General features: G+C 42.1%; 1 protein-coding gene across 1 annotated transcript; it reads left to right on the forward strand.

Moving 5' to 3' along the window:
- The first annotated feature begins 12,420 nt into the window (after nucleotides 1-12,420).
- LOC118838028 (beta-1,3-galactosyltransferase 2-like) lies at nucleotides 12,421-14,900 on the forward strand. Its single transcript, XM_036745267.1, has 3 exons — nucleotides 12,421-12,469; nucleotides 13,114-13,240; nucleotides 13,475-14,900. The coding sequence occupies exon 3, from the start codon at nucleotides 13,496-13,498 to the stop codon at nucleotides 14,528-14,530; it is 1,035 nt and encodes a 344-aa protein (XP_036601162.1). The 5' UTR covers nucleotides 12,421-12,469; nucleotides 13,114-13,240; nucleotides 13,475-13,495; the 3' UTR covers nucleotides 14,531-14,900.
- Nucleotides 14,901-15,463: the final 563 nt, after the last annotated feature.

Consider the following 15,463-nt stretch of genomic DNA (forward strand, 5'->3'; position numbering starts at 1 on the left):
ACAAGTACTAGTGCTCCTCTTGAGCCTGGTACCGTGACCAAGTCCCCTGACCTCTTATGATTGATCACAAGAACTCCTCTCTGCCCTAGAACTGTGACCCAGATCTGTCTATGGGCAATAGAGTTGACAATCAGTGCCAGCAGTACCCAGTGCCAGGAAAGTGTCCCCTGTAATCTATTTCTGACCAGTTGTCTAACCCCTTCCCTGTCTCTGGCCTAAGAGCTCCTGAAGCTGCTGCTGATGTCATGGCTGCTTCCAAGGACCACTGCTGGTGCTCCTGCCAATCTCCAGGCTTGCACCCAACCTCCTAAGTTGTTTTAGGCTGGAAAAAACATCTCCCTCTCACCTTTTGTTTGCTCTGCCACTACAGAATATGATTTGAGGTGTTAAAGTTGTTTGGAGAAGAATGTTGGGAGAGTTTAGCTGGATCTCTACCTGTTCTCTGCCATCTTGGCTCTGACCCTCCAAATATTTTCAAAATAATTTGAGACATTGACATTATTTTTGATACCTATTTTATTATTAGGAGGCCCTTCTGAAATTTGTGTTAAATGTAGATTTTCAGTGCCTTTGGGTTCTTCAGCTTTTTCCTCTTTGGATTAAAGTAACTCCTCAATTTCTGCTCATACGTTACCTAATCTTGGATTAGGAATGAAGCTGATTCTTATGATTGCCGGGCACTGATTTTATATACATACATATGTGTGTGTGTGTGTGTATACATATACATGTATATTTCAATTCAATGAGGATTTCAATCCAATAAGCACAAGCCCTGGTTATACAAAGGAAGGTAAAAGGAGTCCCAGCCTTCATATTCTAAAGGAGGAAACTATATATGTAAAAGACGTACACAGGGTAAAGAGTAGGTAACCTCGGGGGAAGGCACAACATTGAGGGGAACAGAAGATGAGCTTTTAGCTGAAACCTGAAGCTAGACAGGAAAGTCAAGAGTTGGATTTGAAGAAAGGGAGCATTTCAAGCAGTGGGGTGACTAGTGAAAATGCAAGGAGCCTGGAAATGGAGTGTCTTGTTCAACGAACAACAAGGAGGTCAACGTCACTGGGTCATGGAGTATGTGGAGGGGAGTAAAGTATAAGAACAAGGAAAGGCAAGAAAGGGCCAGGTTATGAAGGGCTTCAAAAACCAGAGAATTTTATATTTGATCCCAGAAGTGATAGGGAGCCACTGGAGGTAGGAGGATGATATGGTCAGAACTATGCTTTAGGAAGATCACTTTGGCAGCTGAATGGAGGATGGACTGGATGGGGAGAGATTTGAGACAGGGAGAATGACGGGCAGGGTGTTGCCATAGTCCAGGCTTGAAGTGATGAGGACCTGTATCAGAGTGGTGGCTGTGTCAGAGGAGAGAAGGAGGCATACACCAGAGATGTTACACAGGTAGAATCAACAAGATTTGGCAACAAATTGGGTATGGAAGGTGACAGAGAGATGAGGATAACTCCCAGGTTGTGACCTTGTGTGACTGGGAAGTTGGCTCCCTTAGCTTTAATAAGGAAGGCAGGAGGAGGGGAGGGCTCGGGGTGGGGGCGGGTGAATGAGTTCAATTTTGGACATGTTGAGTTTAAGATATCTATATAGCATCCAGTCTGAGATGTTCAATAGGCAGGAGGAGATGGAAGACTAGAGGTCAGGAGAGAGGTTGGGATTGGATAAATAGGTCTGAGAATTATCTGCACCAGATTGATGGAGACTGATGAGATAACCAAGCAAGAGAGCATATAGGGAGAAGAAAAGAGAGAGCCAGAGAAAGAGCCTTGGGGGACACCCCTGGCTAGCAAGCATCACCTAAATGGAGATTCAGCAAAGGAGGCTAAGAAGGTGAACTTAGAAAGGAAGGAGGAAAATCAGGAGAGAGTAGTGTCCTGAAAAACTAGAGAGAAGAGTTTATCAAGGAGCATATGGTGAAATAAGAAGCAAAATCTTCCCCTGAAAGGATGGGAAGAGGAAGAACCATGAGAGGTTTGAGGAAGGATGAGGAAGTTTAGAAAAGCTTCTGTGGTAAGTGCCTTGCTGCAATGAGAGCCCAGCTAAGATTATGTAACATGATATTATTAACTTGTTATTGATATTGTTGACAAAAAGCAATATGAAGCCTTTTATTACAACTCAGTAGTAAGAGGTTTCCAATTTTGTTTTGGTGTGGTACTGTAACATAATTAAAACATTAATATTTTCCATCTATTTCATGTGGTATACTCATGGTTCTCTTCCTTTAGTGTACCCTGCCATCTGCTCCAAAGCACCACAGTGGGTGGTTCATTGATTTGTATCTTGCTTTCTTGGGATCTCAGAACACAAAGAGGGTCACTCCCTCCCCTCTCCTCTATTTCAAGTCAATCAAAATGATGGTCTCAAGGAGGCCCAGCCTGGAAACTTATGTCACCCAATATGGACTTTATATTAGATTCATAGGAACAGTTCCATCCTATTAACTAGAGTGTTGACCTATTTGGTGCTCCCAACAGAACATCCTGATTGACATTTCAGGGTTTCTGCCAGGCAACAATTATTAAGATAATTTCCTTGTTTTTGTTGTGTCATTTTTTTTTCAGTTGTGTCTAACTCTCCATGACCTTATTTGGGGTTTTCTTGGTAGAGATACTGGAGTGGTTTTCCATTTCCTTCTCCAGCTCATTTTACAGATGAGGAAACTGAGGCAAACAGGATTAAGTGACTTGTTAGGGTCATACAGCCAGTAGGCATCTGAGGCCAAAGGTTAACTCCCAAAGATGAATCCTGGTGGTTCCAATCCCACTGCTCCATCCACTGTGCCACCTACCTGCCCCTGAAAATAACTTCCTTGAGTTTTTACAAATCATTGTTTTGTCCACACAGCTGTGGGCAGCATAGTTGTGAAAGTGGGCCAATTCTAGTATATTTGATGGGTTGTGTTCTCCAGGGTATTTTGAAGTCTATACTTACACTATGGAGATTTGCCATCTTTCAGTCCACAAAGCCAGCCTCTGCTGTATACTTCTAGCCCTCAGGTCGGGTCTTGCTAGGTATTGAGTAGGTGCTAAATTTTGACAGTATACAGTGATGTGTTGCATTGTCTTCAACATTTCCTTACATGATCTACCTATATCACTTGGTCCAGTCTCCTTTTCTGTAGCTTCTGATGGCAACAAAACAGTCATTCTAAACCCCTCTAATTCCACAAACAAGTCTGTGTGACTCACTCATTTGTTCAATAGTCCTACATTGACATGTAGTTAGCTGAGCCCACGTGGATGTCACCCACATGGAGCCAATTTGATTCCATTCTTTCTTTTGTTTATGGCTGTACTTTCCTTTTAAAAAATTGTTTCTGGGGCAGCTAGGTGGCGCAGTGAGTAGAGCACCAGCCCTGGAGTCCAGAGTACCTGAGTTCAAATCCGGCCTCAGACACTTGACACATTTACTAGCTGTGTGACCTTGGGCAAGTCACTTAACCCCAATTGCACTGCCTTCCCCTCTGCAAAAAAAAAATTTGTTTCTGAACTTAACAAATGCCAAACGAGAAAGGACATTGACTTCTTGTTACAACATAGGAGAGAGAGAGAGAGAGAGAGAGAGAGAGAGAGAGAAAGAGAGGGAGGGAGGGAGACAGAGAGGAGAGGAGAAAATAAGAGTGTCTGTTGCATATAGCTTGCTTTTTTCTTTTAAAATATATCATAAGTCTTGAAGCATATTTTTCCCTTTATTTCCTTTTTTGTATTTTTTTTGGAACATAGTTAATGCAGAAATGTTTTACATGACTTCATAGTATAATGGATATCATATTTCTCACTTTCTCAAGGGGAGGATGGAGGAAGGGAGAGAATCTAGAACTAAAAATTAAAATAAATAAAATTGGAAGTTAAAAAGTATATCATAAGGAAGAAGCAAGATGGTAGTGTAGTGAAGTCATGTCCATGAATCTTCCAAACAGATCCAAAAAATGCACCAGACCAAATTCTTATCGGGAAATCCAGAAAAGGTTATAATGGGTCCTTTACTTAGCCAAGGTTGTTATAAGGAGATAGACATAGAAATCTGTTGACACTGGGGACTGGGTCAGGGTAGGGCATGCCCTCCTACAGAACACTCTAGTGTTCAGGAAAGCTGTGCACCAGGACAAGAGAAGGTCCTACAACCAATCCAGAGCACCCCCAGACCATTATAAGGACATTATGATGAGATAGGAATCAACTGGAAGCTTTACAACCTACTACCTGGATCACAGATCCAGGCTAGACCGAGAAGGGAAACCTATACACAAGAGTGGTGTTTTGCTGGAGAAGACTTGGGCCATATAAGGAGTAGGTTAGAAGCAAGTAGCCACAGTGTGCTTCAGATCCCCAGGAACAGAGCAGAATCTCAGTTCCAGGATTTAGCCAACCTGCAGAAGAATGACCAAGGATGGAACCCCAGACCAAAGGGGAGTCTACGGTTTTGTCATGCTGAACCAGTAGAACTTCCCAGATGGCTGATAAGAGCAGAGTCTAGCAGCTGTCTGCTCTTGCTTAGACCCAAACCCAGATCAGGAATTTGCAGAGTTCAGAGTGGGGGAGGGTGGGCAGCATTCAGACATTGCCCTGGATCATACCCTTTTGGGAGCACTGAAAGTTTGCAGGTCCCCAGTCCATCCCTGAGATCCTTGAATGCCCTAAACTCAATGCCCTAAAAAAGGAGCAATAGGACCATCTAGACCCTCCCTCCATAAGTATGGCAGAGCCCATCCCTAACATCGTCTGAATTCAGGAAGTTGTCAGGAAGAACGGGCAAACAGAAAAAGAACCACACCATGATAAGCTATTAAGGGAGTAGGGATGCTCAAGATACAAACCCAGAAGGAAGGAATGACTCCAAAACATCTACAATCAGTGCCTCAGAGAAAAATAAAGGCTTAGGCACAAACTCAACTAAACTTCCTGGAAGAGATGAAGGAAAAGTGAGAGAGAGAGAGAGAGAGAGAGAGAGAGAGAGAGAGAGAGAGAGATGAAGCATGAGTTTTTTTTTTTAAAATGATTAAAATGTTTTATTAATGAAATGAGAGTGCTTGGGGGGAAATTGGAAAAGAAAAGAAAGCCAACAAAGAAAGAATTGGAAAGGGAATTAACAGTTTGGCACAAGAGGAACAAAACCTTACCCAAGCAACTAAATCCTTGAAAATTAGAGTAGACCAAATAGAAGCCAATGATTCCATGAGAAATAAAGTTGAAAGGCTGAAAATAGGAAGAAAATATAAAATATCTCATTGAAAAAATAAGGGACCTGGATCAAGGAGAAAAAAAATTTAAGAATCATTGAACCAAAAGAAGATCCTGTAGACATCATATTTCAAGAAATCTTAAAAAGAAAACTGTCCAAATCTCAGAAGCAGAGGGCAAAGTAGAAATAGAAAGACTCTACCAGTCGCCTCCTAAAAGAAACCCCAAAATGAAAACTCCAGGGAACATCATAGGTGAGAAGAAAGGAGGAAACAAGCATTTACTAGGCACCTACTATTTGCCAGACACCGTAATAAGTACTTTACAAATATTGTCTCATTTGATCCTCAAAACAATCCTGGCAGGTTGGTAGTATTATTATCCCTATTTCAGAGTTGAGGAAACTGAGGCAGACAGAAATTAGGTGACTTACTTAGGGTCACATAAATGTCTGAGGCCAGATTTGAACTCAAGTCTTCCTGACTGCAGACCCATCACTGTATCCACTATGCCACCTGGTTACCTGTTGGTACATTTTGGGGAGACCATAGACATGAGTCATACCTAAGCTTCTTTTAGAGATTTTCCTTAGGTGTGAGGATATTATGAGCTTCAGAGTTAGAGAAAAGCCTGACTCCATTGATTGGAGTTGGGCCGTCCTCAGGACTAATTCCAGCCTTTGTGAAAATTAAGAGGAGTCTTTTCCTGGGAGAAGGCTCCTGGGCCGTGGAAAACAATACCTTGTAAACTGGAATTCCTGATTTTAGTCTCCTGTCTCAACCATTCTTCACGTAGGTGTCAGTATAAACATATATACAAGTATATACAAGTCTGAGTGGGCCACTCTCCTCAAAAACCTTCAATGGTCCCCCATCAACCAAGGGGCCTAACTTCAGATCTCATCTCTGCTACTTTATATCTGTGTGACTTTGGGCAAGGGCAGCAAGGTAGCTCAGTGGACAGAGTGCTGGGCCTGGAGTAATGAAGACCTGAGTTCAAATATGGCCTCAGAACTAGCTGTGTGACCCTGGGCAAGTCGCTTAATCCTGTTTGTGGTGGGTAAAAGAGGAAATGACTGAGGAAACAAAGGTTCAAGTTTCTGAGCATATCAATTTATTAAGCAACACGTGGAAATTGCACAACAAATCAGGACCAGTCACCTTCCTCAGCTTTGGCAGGGGGACACAGATTTTATTCATTAAAAACAATTAATCAAATGAGACCAATCAATGAAAAGAAAACAGCTAACCAAGATACAAAATTAGGTAATCTGATTTCCAATTGGATGATATGTTAGGGCTTTTCCAAGTTGGGGGCAGGAGAGTGAACAGGTACAATTCCCTGAAATCAGAGAAGTTGTCCTGCCCTGCCCCCCACCCCCCCACCCCCGCCCCATGTCTGTAAGCAATCAAAGGAACATGGAAAGAATAGCTGATTGATAAGTACAAGGCCAGTTTTCAGATAAGACCTGGATTACTTGAGAAGTATAAACATGAGAAAACTCCTCCCATCAACCTTTGGCTGGGATTGCATTTCTGGTCAGCATGACCTGGGTCTAAGCAGCAGGGAGAGGTGGTCCAGCTTCCGAACCACACAAGGCAAGGCTCAAACAATGCCATAAGGTTTTTCCCCAATTTCAACAACTAAACAGTTTTCTCACCAGACAGAAATTGGGCTAGATCCATGATTGAATAGAAAGAGAATTGAGCTAGGACAGCAGCAAGCGGGAATTGAGTGGACCATACTGACTCAAGATGTCATTATGGTTCAATCGATTCCTGCTTGCTGTCCTAATCCCCTCAATTCCCTCACGTGTGCCTCAGTTTTCCTCATCTGTAAAATGGGCCAGAGAAGGAAATGGCAAGCCGCACCAATGTCTTAGCCAAGAAAGTCCCAAATGGGACAAACGTCCAGGCTTCAGTTTCCTCCTCTATAGGTACTGGCCTTGATAATTTTGTGGCTACATCCAGTTCTAAATCTGTGCTCTTTGCTTGACAGAATGAACAGGCTCCTTACCCTAGCACTGACTGATAATCTGTTTCCCACCTGTCTTTCCAGCCTTATTTCATACTTACTCCCCTTCCCAGCCAAACTGGACTCTCAGCTGTGCCTTGACTTTGACATTTCCCCTTCTACTTCTGTACATCCAGAGAAGGGAAGCCTGTATATTCTGGAGAAGGAGTCCTGGCCGTCCTGAGAAGTCATTTTATCAAGCTCCAGGCACCCTCTCTGACCCCCTTTATCTCCACATCTACACCTTGCTCCCATCCTGGCACCTTCTACTTCCCCCCAACTCCTAGTTTTCCAGTTATACTCAGCTGCCCAATGCCCTGGGACTACTTCAACCCCAGGGCTGAATAAGGAAGTAGAACTGGAAGAATGTGCAAAAAAAAAAAAGAATCCTATCATAATAAGCTATTATGGTGGCAAGCACAAACCCAGAAGAAGAGAATGGCTCCAAAACATCTACAAGCAATGCCTCAGAATAAAACACAACTTGGGCACAAACTCAACTAGAAATCCTGGAAAAGAAGCAAGAGTTTTTAAAAGCTAAATTTTTTAAAAAATGAAATGAAAATGCTTGAGGAAAAAACTGGAAAAAAAATGACAGCTATGGAAGAAAATTGAAAATGGAATTAACGGCTCGGCACATGAGAGATACAAAACCTTGCCCAAGCAGCAAATTCCCTGAAAATTAGTGTGGATCAAATAGAAGCCATCCTTTTATTGGAAGGAAATTTATATGTTGCTTAGGTGTCCAATTTGAGGGCTCCAAGAGCACCAAGTTTGATAAGGACAAGGAAATAGGAAGTTATTTTACATATAAAAGACAAATACATCTTTTATGTAGACTGGCTTTCCAATATGCCTATGTATTTGGTATTTGGCTCAGTTCTCTTACTACCACCACCATATTCATTTTTAATAAAGTGTCTGATCAGAATAAGACACATGAAACATCTGCCTTTACCCTACAAGCACCCTAATTATATCAGACATACAAAAAAGGGCTGAGGCACTTTGATCAGTGAACTTATAGTATTTCAATATACACCACTGTATAACTATCAATAACTGGCAGAACTCATTGGCTGTCTTTATTGATTTACCTACAGTAGAATGGATCTTTCCCTGTCTAGCCTATGTACTAGGGGCCAGCTAGGTGACACAGTGGATAGAGCATGGGTCCTGGAGTCAGGAAAACTACTCTTCCTGAGTTCAAAATCATCCTCAGACACGTACTAGCTGTGTGACCCTGGGCAAGTCACTTGACCCTGTTTGCCTCAATTTCCTCATCTGTCAAATGAGCTGGAGAAGGAAATGGCAAACCACTGAGGTATCTGCCAGGAAAACCTCAAATGGGGTCATGAAAAGTAAGATATGACTGAAAAATGACTAAACATGCAAATAGAAGCTAATGACTCTATAAGAAAATAGTCAACAAAGTCAAACACCTGAAAAAAAAAGAAAATATAAGATATCTTGTAGTTAAAACAACATACATGGAAATGAATCACACTGAAAAAATTTAAGAATCGTTGGACTATCTACACATCATGACCAAAAGAAGAACCTAGACATCATATTTCAAGAAATCTTAAAAGAAAACTGCTCAGATCTCTTATAACCAGAGGGCAAAGGAGAAATAGAAAGAATACACCAGACACCTCCTGAAAGATACCTCAAAATGAAAACTCCCAGAAACATGATAGCCAAAATCCAGAGCTTCTAAATCAAAGAAAAAAAATTACAAACAGCTAGAAAAAAGGAATTTCAGTACTGAGGAGTCATAGTCAGGATCACACACAGTTTAGAAGCCACCACTGTAAAGTAGAAGACAACATGGAATGTGATATTCCTGGAGGCAAAGGATACAGACTTACAACCAAGAATAACTTATTCAGCAAAACCAAGTATAACGCTATAGGGAGAAAATGAGGATTAATGAGTATTTCCAAGCATTCCTGATGAAAAGACTGGAGCTGTGTAAAAACTTTGAAGTTCAAACACAGTAGTTAAGAGAAACATAAAAAAGGTAAACACGAATGAACAATGACTAAAGAAAGATAAACCACTTACATTCTAATATAGAGAAATGATACATGTATTCCGTGTGGGTCCTATCATCATCAGGGGTCATAGAGAGAGTCCAATTAGACAAGGCCTGGGAGTAGTTCATTATGTTTTGGTGATCTTAAGAGAAAAATGGAAAGATAGTGGAAGGGGAAGGAAGTACAGAAAGGAAAGTTAGGGAAAATTAAGAAATTAGTGTAAGAAATGATGAAAGGGTGATTTTAGAGAAACCTGGGAAGGTTTGTATGATCTGATGCTAAGTGAAATAGATAGAACAAGGAAAATAATTTATACAGCAATAATCATATAATAGTAGCAAACAACTTTGAAAGAATTAGGAACTCTTATCACTGTAACGATCAACCTATGACTCTGAGGACTAATGGTGAAACATGTTACCTACCTCCTAATAGAGATGTAAAGGATTCAGAGTGTAGAACGAGACAATTTAAAAAAATTGTATTGATTTACTATGTATGTTTGTAATTGCGTTTGTTTTTCCTTTGTTCTTTTTTTTAATTTTTTTGCAGAGGGGTGGAGAAGGTAGGGCAATTGGGGTTAAGTGACTTGCCTAAGGTCACACAGCTAGTAAGTGTGTCAAGTGTCTGAGGCTGGATTTGAACTCAGGTCCTCCTGACTCCAGCACTGGTGCTCTACTCACTGCACCACCTAACTGCCTCTTTTCTTTTGTTCTTAAGTAAAGAAGAGAGAGTTGGGGAAGGAAGGTGAGAAGACATATCTTTGCTTATTGAAATATATATATGTATATATATATAAATATACATATATATATGTAAAAGCAAAAAGTAGTCAAGCAAGAGGTCATGAGAGACTGAATTAGGATGGTGACTCTGTGAGTTAAAAAAAAAAGCAGACAGTTGCAAGAGTTGTGGTAGAGATAGTCAACCACATTTGGTAATTGATTGGTTAAGGGGGACAAGGGAAAAAAAGAGTCTAAGACAATTCCAAGGTTATGAATCTGGGTATTTGGAGCTGTGATTAATAAGAAGAGGGAAATTTAAGAAGGGGCTGGTGTAAGAGGAAAGGCTGCTAAGTTCTGTCCTAGACATATTGGGTTTGGGTTGCTCACTAGACAGGAGAAAAAATTTCAAAAAAGAAGTGTCACAAAAGCAAAAGGAAGAAAGAATATCCAGGTCAGGGTGGTCAACAGTATTAAAAGTTTCTGAAGGGTCAAGGATTAAAACTGGGAAAAGGAAATAGACACTAGCCTCAATACCAGAGCACTAATGAAGTAGTATGCTACTTGCCTCCTGACTAAGAGGTGATAAACTGAGGTGAAGAATAAGACATGTACTTTTGGATACAGCCAGTATGGGAACACATTTTGCTTGACTCTGCATATTTATTACAATGGTTTTGTTCATCTTTTTTCATTTACATTTTTTGAGGGAAAACAGGGATGGGAAAGAGAAAGGAGTAGGGATAGGTAGCCCCAAAAAATAATGAAAGAAAAGAGGGTCATTAAAGCATTTAAAAATACACCTAATAAAACAGAAGGAAGGCCAGAAAAAATCTCAGATATATAGGGCAGCTTTGACAATTACATGTTGAATTTATTATGTATTTAAAAAGAAAAGCAAGCTTTACATATTAGTTTTTCATGCAAAAAATTATAAAGAATATCATAAATTCATTGTTACTTTCAAAGCTATCCTGCTTTGCTGTATTTCCTTCTGTACTTCCTTCTGTTCTCTTCAGTGTATTTTTGAACATTCTCTCTTGGATCTTTGTCATTTCATAGGCTCCATTTGGAAGTTCAGCTATATTTGGAAAATCCAGTGCTTGGTGAAGTAAATAACATCTGGTTTTTGTTAATTTTTTAATCTGTTTGTTATGTGCTCTGAAAATGTCCATCAAGATTCTCTCCCCATTGGAACACTGATACATTGTTGGTGGAGTTGTGAACTGATCCAGCTATTCTGGAGAACAATGTACAACTATGCCCAAAGGGCTATAAAACTGTGCATACCCTTTGACCTAGCAATACCACTTCCAGGTCTGTATCCCAAAGAGATAGTAAAAATGGGAAAAGGACCCACATGTATAAAAATATTTATAGCAGTTCTTTTGTGGTGGCGAAGAACTGGAAATTGAGAGGATGCCCATCAATTGGGGAATGACTGAACAACTTGTGGTATAGGAATGTAATGGAATACTAGTGTTCCATAAGAAATGGTGAGCAGACAGACTTCAGAAAAACCTAGAAAGACTTACATGAACTGATGCTAAGTGAAGTGGGTAGAACCAGAACATTGTACACAGTAAGAGCAACATTGTGCGATGACCAACTTTGATAGACTTAATTCTTCTCAGCAATACAAGGATCTAAGACAATTCTAAAAGATTCATGATGGAAAATGCTATCCACATCCAGAGAAAGAACTATGGAGTCTGAATGCAGACTGAAGCATATTATTTTCTCTTTCTTTTTTGTTTTGTTTCTTTCTCATGGTTTTTCCTTTGGTTCTAATTCTTCTTTGTAACATGCCTAATGTGGAAATATGTTTAATATGATTGTACATGTATAGCCTATATCAGATTTCACGCCATCTTGGGGAGGGTGGAGTAGAGGGAGTGGGAGAAAACTTAGAACTCAAAATCTTATAGAAGTGAAAGTTGAAAATTAAAAACAAATAAATAAAAATTTTAAGAAAAAAAAAGATTCTCTCCCCATCATGTTTGCCTTAGAATGACAGGTTCCATGTTTTGTTAATGTTTTACAGATTTTTGTTAGGGCACTTCATAAATCTGTTACAGATACATTTTACAATTTTGAAGGTGTACTTTAAGACTAATTACTATGTAGGCGTCAGTTGCTTTAAAATTAATAAGGGATCCATGACCTTCAATTGATAGATGAATCATTTAAATTTCAAGGGACTCAGTTTCCCCAATTGTGAAATGAAGAGTTGGACCATGTGGTCTCAGGTTATTTTCAACTATATGAGTTTGAGCCTATGCGTTACAGAAAGGCTTAGCTTGCTGTCCTGCCCTGTTGCCTGGGTGATCTGCCCTGCCCCACACTTTGAGATGAGCTCAGAGTAAGCCAGGTGCCCCACCCCTCCCACCTGCACATTCCTCGAATATCAGGTGCCTCCCTAGCCAAAAGTCCAGCAGTCAGTCCCTTGTTAGTCATATTCTGCTATTGAGGCATTACAGGCATCCTGTCAAAGAAAAGGGTGAGTACTCTGCTGGGCTAGAGGGAAAAGAAAAGAAGAAAGGGAATTTGGGAGTGGGACCTACGACACCAGCTCAGGGCCCCTGCGTTTCTCAGGAGCAAAATTAAATTCACCATTTGTCAAGCTCCTACGTGCAAGTTACTGAGTCTGCCTGCCATTGCCTTCAGGTAAAACAGACCCTGGGATCGGGGCTCAGACTCGGGGCCAGGCATGTGTCACAGGGACTTTCTCCAATCTAGCCCCTGGGCTTCTCAGGGTAATAACCTAGAAGTTTGTCTCTTGTTCCGGGGGGCACTAGGGAAGGAGAGGGGGGACAAGAACTGTTTCCAGGACAGATACCAGATTTTTAAGGGCAAGAACTCTGGGTCCAGACCTCATCTCCAACTGGTCAAGCTATGACTCGGGGCTCTGAAATAAGGGAAGGACTTCAAACACGGAAGGATTAAGCAAAGCAAGACTCAGTAAATGGGGAGAAATTCCACCAATCATTCTAATTTTTAATATAGATTTCAAAGGGCGACAGGTAGAACCTTAGTCCTTCCTTGTCCAACAGTTCCTAGCATAATTAAGGGTGATAGTCCATGAACTGCTCTCCAGGTAGGCACTCTGGGGCCCCTTCATCCCCCAGTCTCTCTTTCTCACAGTACTGCAGACTCTCAGAGGTGGACCAGACCTAAGAAATCTTCCAAATCAGACTGGGAAGGACTTGCCTGAGACCATATAGTGGAAGAGCTGGGACCAGAGGCCAGGACCCCTGTTTCCCGTTCCAAAGTACTTCCCCCCTGCACAAGTACAGTTCTCCCCATCCCCAATACCTCTCCCTCTGGTTCCTCATTCTTCTCAGTTTCCCTGCCCTTCTCCTTCCCATTAATCGTAGATCAGCAAATCCTGGCACCGTAAACCAGGAAACATCTAGTCCACAGAGAGGGGGGAATGAGCCGAAGGGGTGGGGGTGGGGAACATATGAAACTCCTTACACAATGCTAACTCCTCCTTCTTGACCAGAACTTTTGCACCTCAAGGCTGATGAGGAGGCAGCTGAAATTGACGGTTTTACTGGGTTCGACTTTCATGGGACTGTTGGTGCTGCTGGTAGATCAAGAGCAGGATTCCTGCATACCTTCAATGGATCCGTGGCCCTTATCCCAGAAAGCCCCCACCGAAGACCCTCCGGGCCTCACTTCGAGGAAGTTTGAGTGGCAGGCTCGGACACCACATCCCTTGGACCTGAAGTACCCTTATCCCTACCCCTTCCTGATCAACCATCCTGACAAGTGTGAGAGTCCTGGAGGTGCCCCCTTCCTGCTTATGCTGGTGATGACTCGGCCCCAGGATGTAGGGATACGCCAGGCCATCAGGCAAACATGGGGCAATGAGACCTTGGTTCCTGGTGTGGTCATCCGCCGCCTCTTTGTTCTTGGCCTGCCCCAACCCCTCTTTGCCCAGGAACTTCGGGCCCTCCTGGAGGACGAAGACAGGGAGCATGGGGACCTCCTCCAGGTGGGCTTCCTGGATACATACCACAATTTGACTCTCAAGGTCCTCACCGGGCTGGAATGGATGGCCCAATACTGTCCCACTGCCCACTATGTGCTCAAGGTGGATACTGATGTCTTCCTAAATCCCAGCTACCTAGTACAGCAAGTGTTGCGGCCCAACGGACCCCTACGGCCCAATTTTATCACAGGCTACATCTACAGAAATCCAGTCCCCATGCGAAGACCAGGTCACAAGTGGCACATGCCCCCAGAGCTGTATTCCCAGAACAAATATCCAGACTATTGTGCAGGCCCTGGCTATGTGATGTCTGGCTCCCTGGCCCTCAGGATCCTGAGGGTGGCTCAGGGATTCAAGGCCCTCTACCTGGAGGATGTGTTTGTGGGGTTCTGCCTGAAACAGCTTGGGTTAAAGCCCACACCTGCTCCCCCCAACACCTTCCTGGTAGTCAAGAGGAAGTACGACCATTGTGCCTTCCACAAACTTGTCCTGGTTCACCACTTCCAGCCCCAAGAGTTACTACAGATATGGCCAGACTTCCTGACAGCTAATATCACCTGCTAAGTGGTATAGTGGTTAGAACACTGGACCTGGAATCAGAAAGAGCTGTGTTCAAATGTGGCCTCACACTAGGAAGGCACTTAACTTCTGTTTGCCTTGGTTTTCTCAACTGCAAATGAAGATAATAATAGAACCTGCCTCCCCGGGTGGTTGGGAGGAATAAATGAGAAAGTATTTGTAAACTGCTTAGCACAGTGCCTGGCATATAATAATAGAGGGAGGATTTAGCAAAGGGACCCACATGCCCCCTCCCCCTACCTTGTCCCACATAGCTAGAAAGAAAGAGGTCACTAGTTCCAATCCATAGGGTTTGATTTTCCAAGCTGACTCTGCTTCTCAAGGCAGGCCGATAGCCCAGTGATCTCTGGAGTTGATGTCAACTCAGGCCTTATCCTCCTTCACCCCCCACTTAGTCTTCAGAGTTCACTGTTTTGACATCTCAATGGATCTTTCATGACACATGGGATCTGAATTGACCCTCATTCCTCAATGCGGGTCTGAACCAGGTCTGAAAAGACAGCCTGGTTTATGGACAAAGCACTGGATTTTGAGTGAAAGGACCTGGCTTAGAATCCCAGACCATGATTGTTTCTTAGTGATATTGTGCTATTGGGTACAAATAAGAGGGTTTGTACCAAATGACCTCTAAGGTTACTCATAGCTCTTCTGTGATAACCAGCAAAAACAAGCAAACGGACAAAGAAAAGCCCAAATCCTTGTGCCTTTCTGGATTGTCTTTATGATGAGAATTTTGTCAGCTTTCTGTTAAGCTGATCTACATACAAAGCACAAGGGGTGCAAACTAATTTCTCCTGTGTACAGATCTGTTTTACTAGCATTTGTTAAAAGTAAATAAGATTCACTGTTAAATATCATATCAATGAACTCCTTATGTACTTCTATGCTTCATTTTGGGTATAATTTTAGTCAGAAAGG

The sequence above is a fragment of the Trichosurus vulpecula genome, chromosome 1, assembly GCF_011100635.1.
Source record: "Trichosurus vulpecula isolate mTriVul1 chromosome 1, mTriVul1.pri, whole genome shotgun sequence".
Lineage (NCBI taxonomy): Eukaryota > Metazoa > Chordata > Mammalia > Diprotodontia > Phalangeridae > Trichosurus > Trichosurus vulpecula.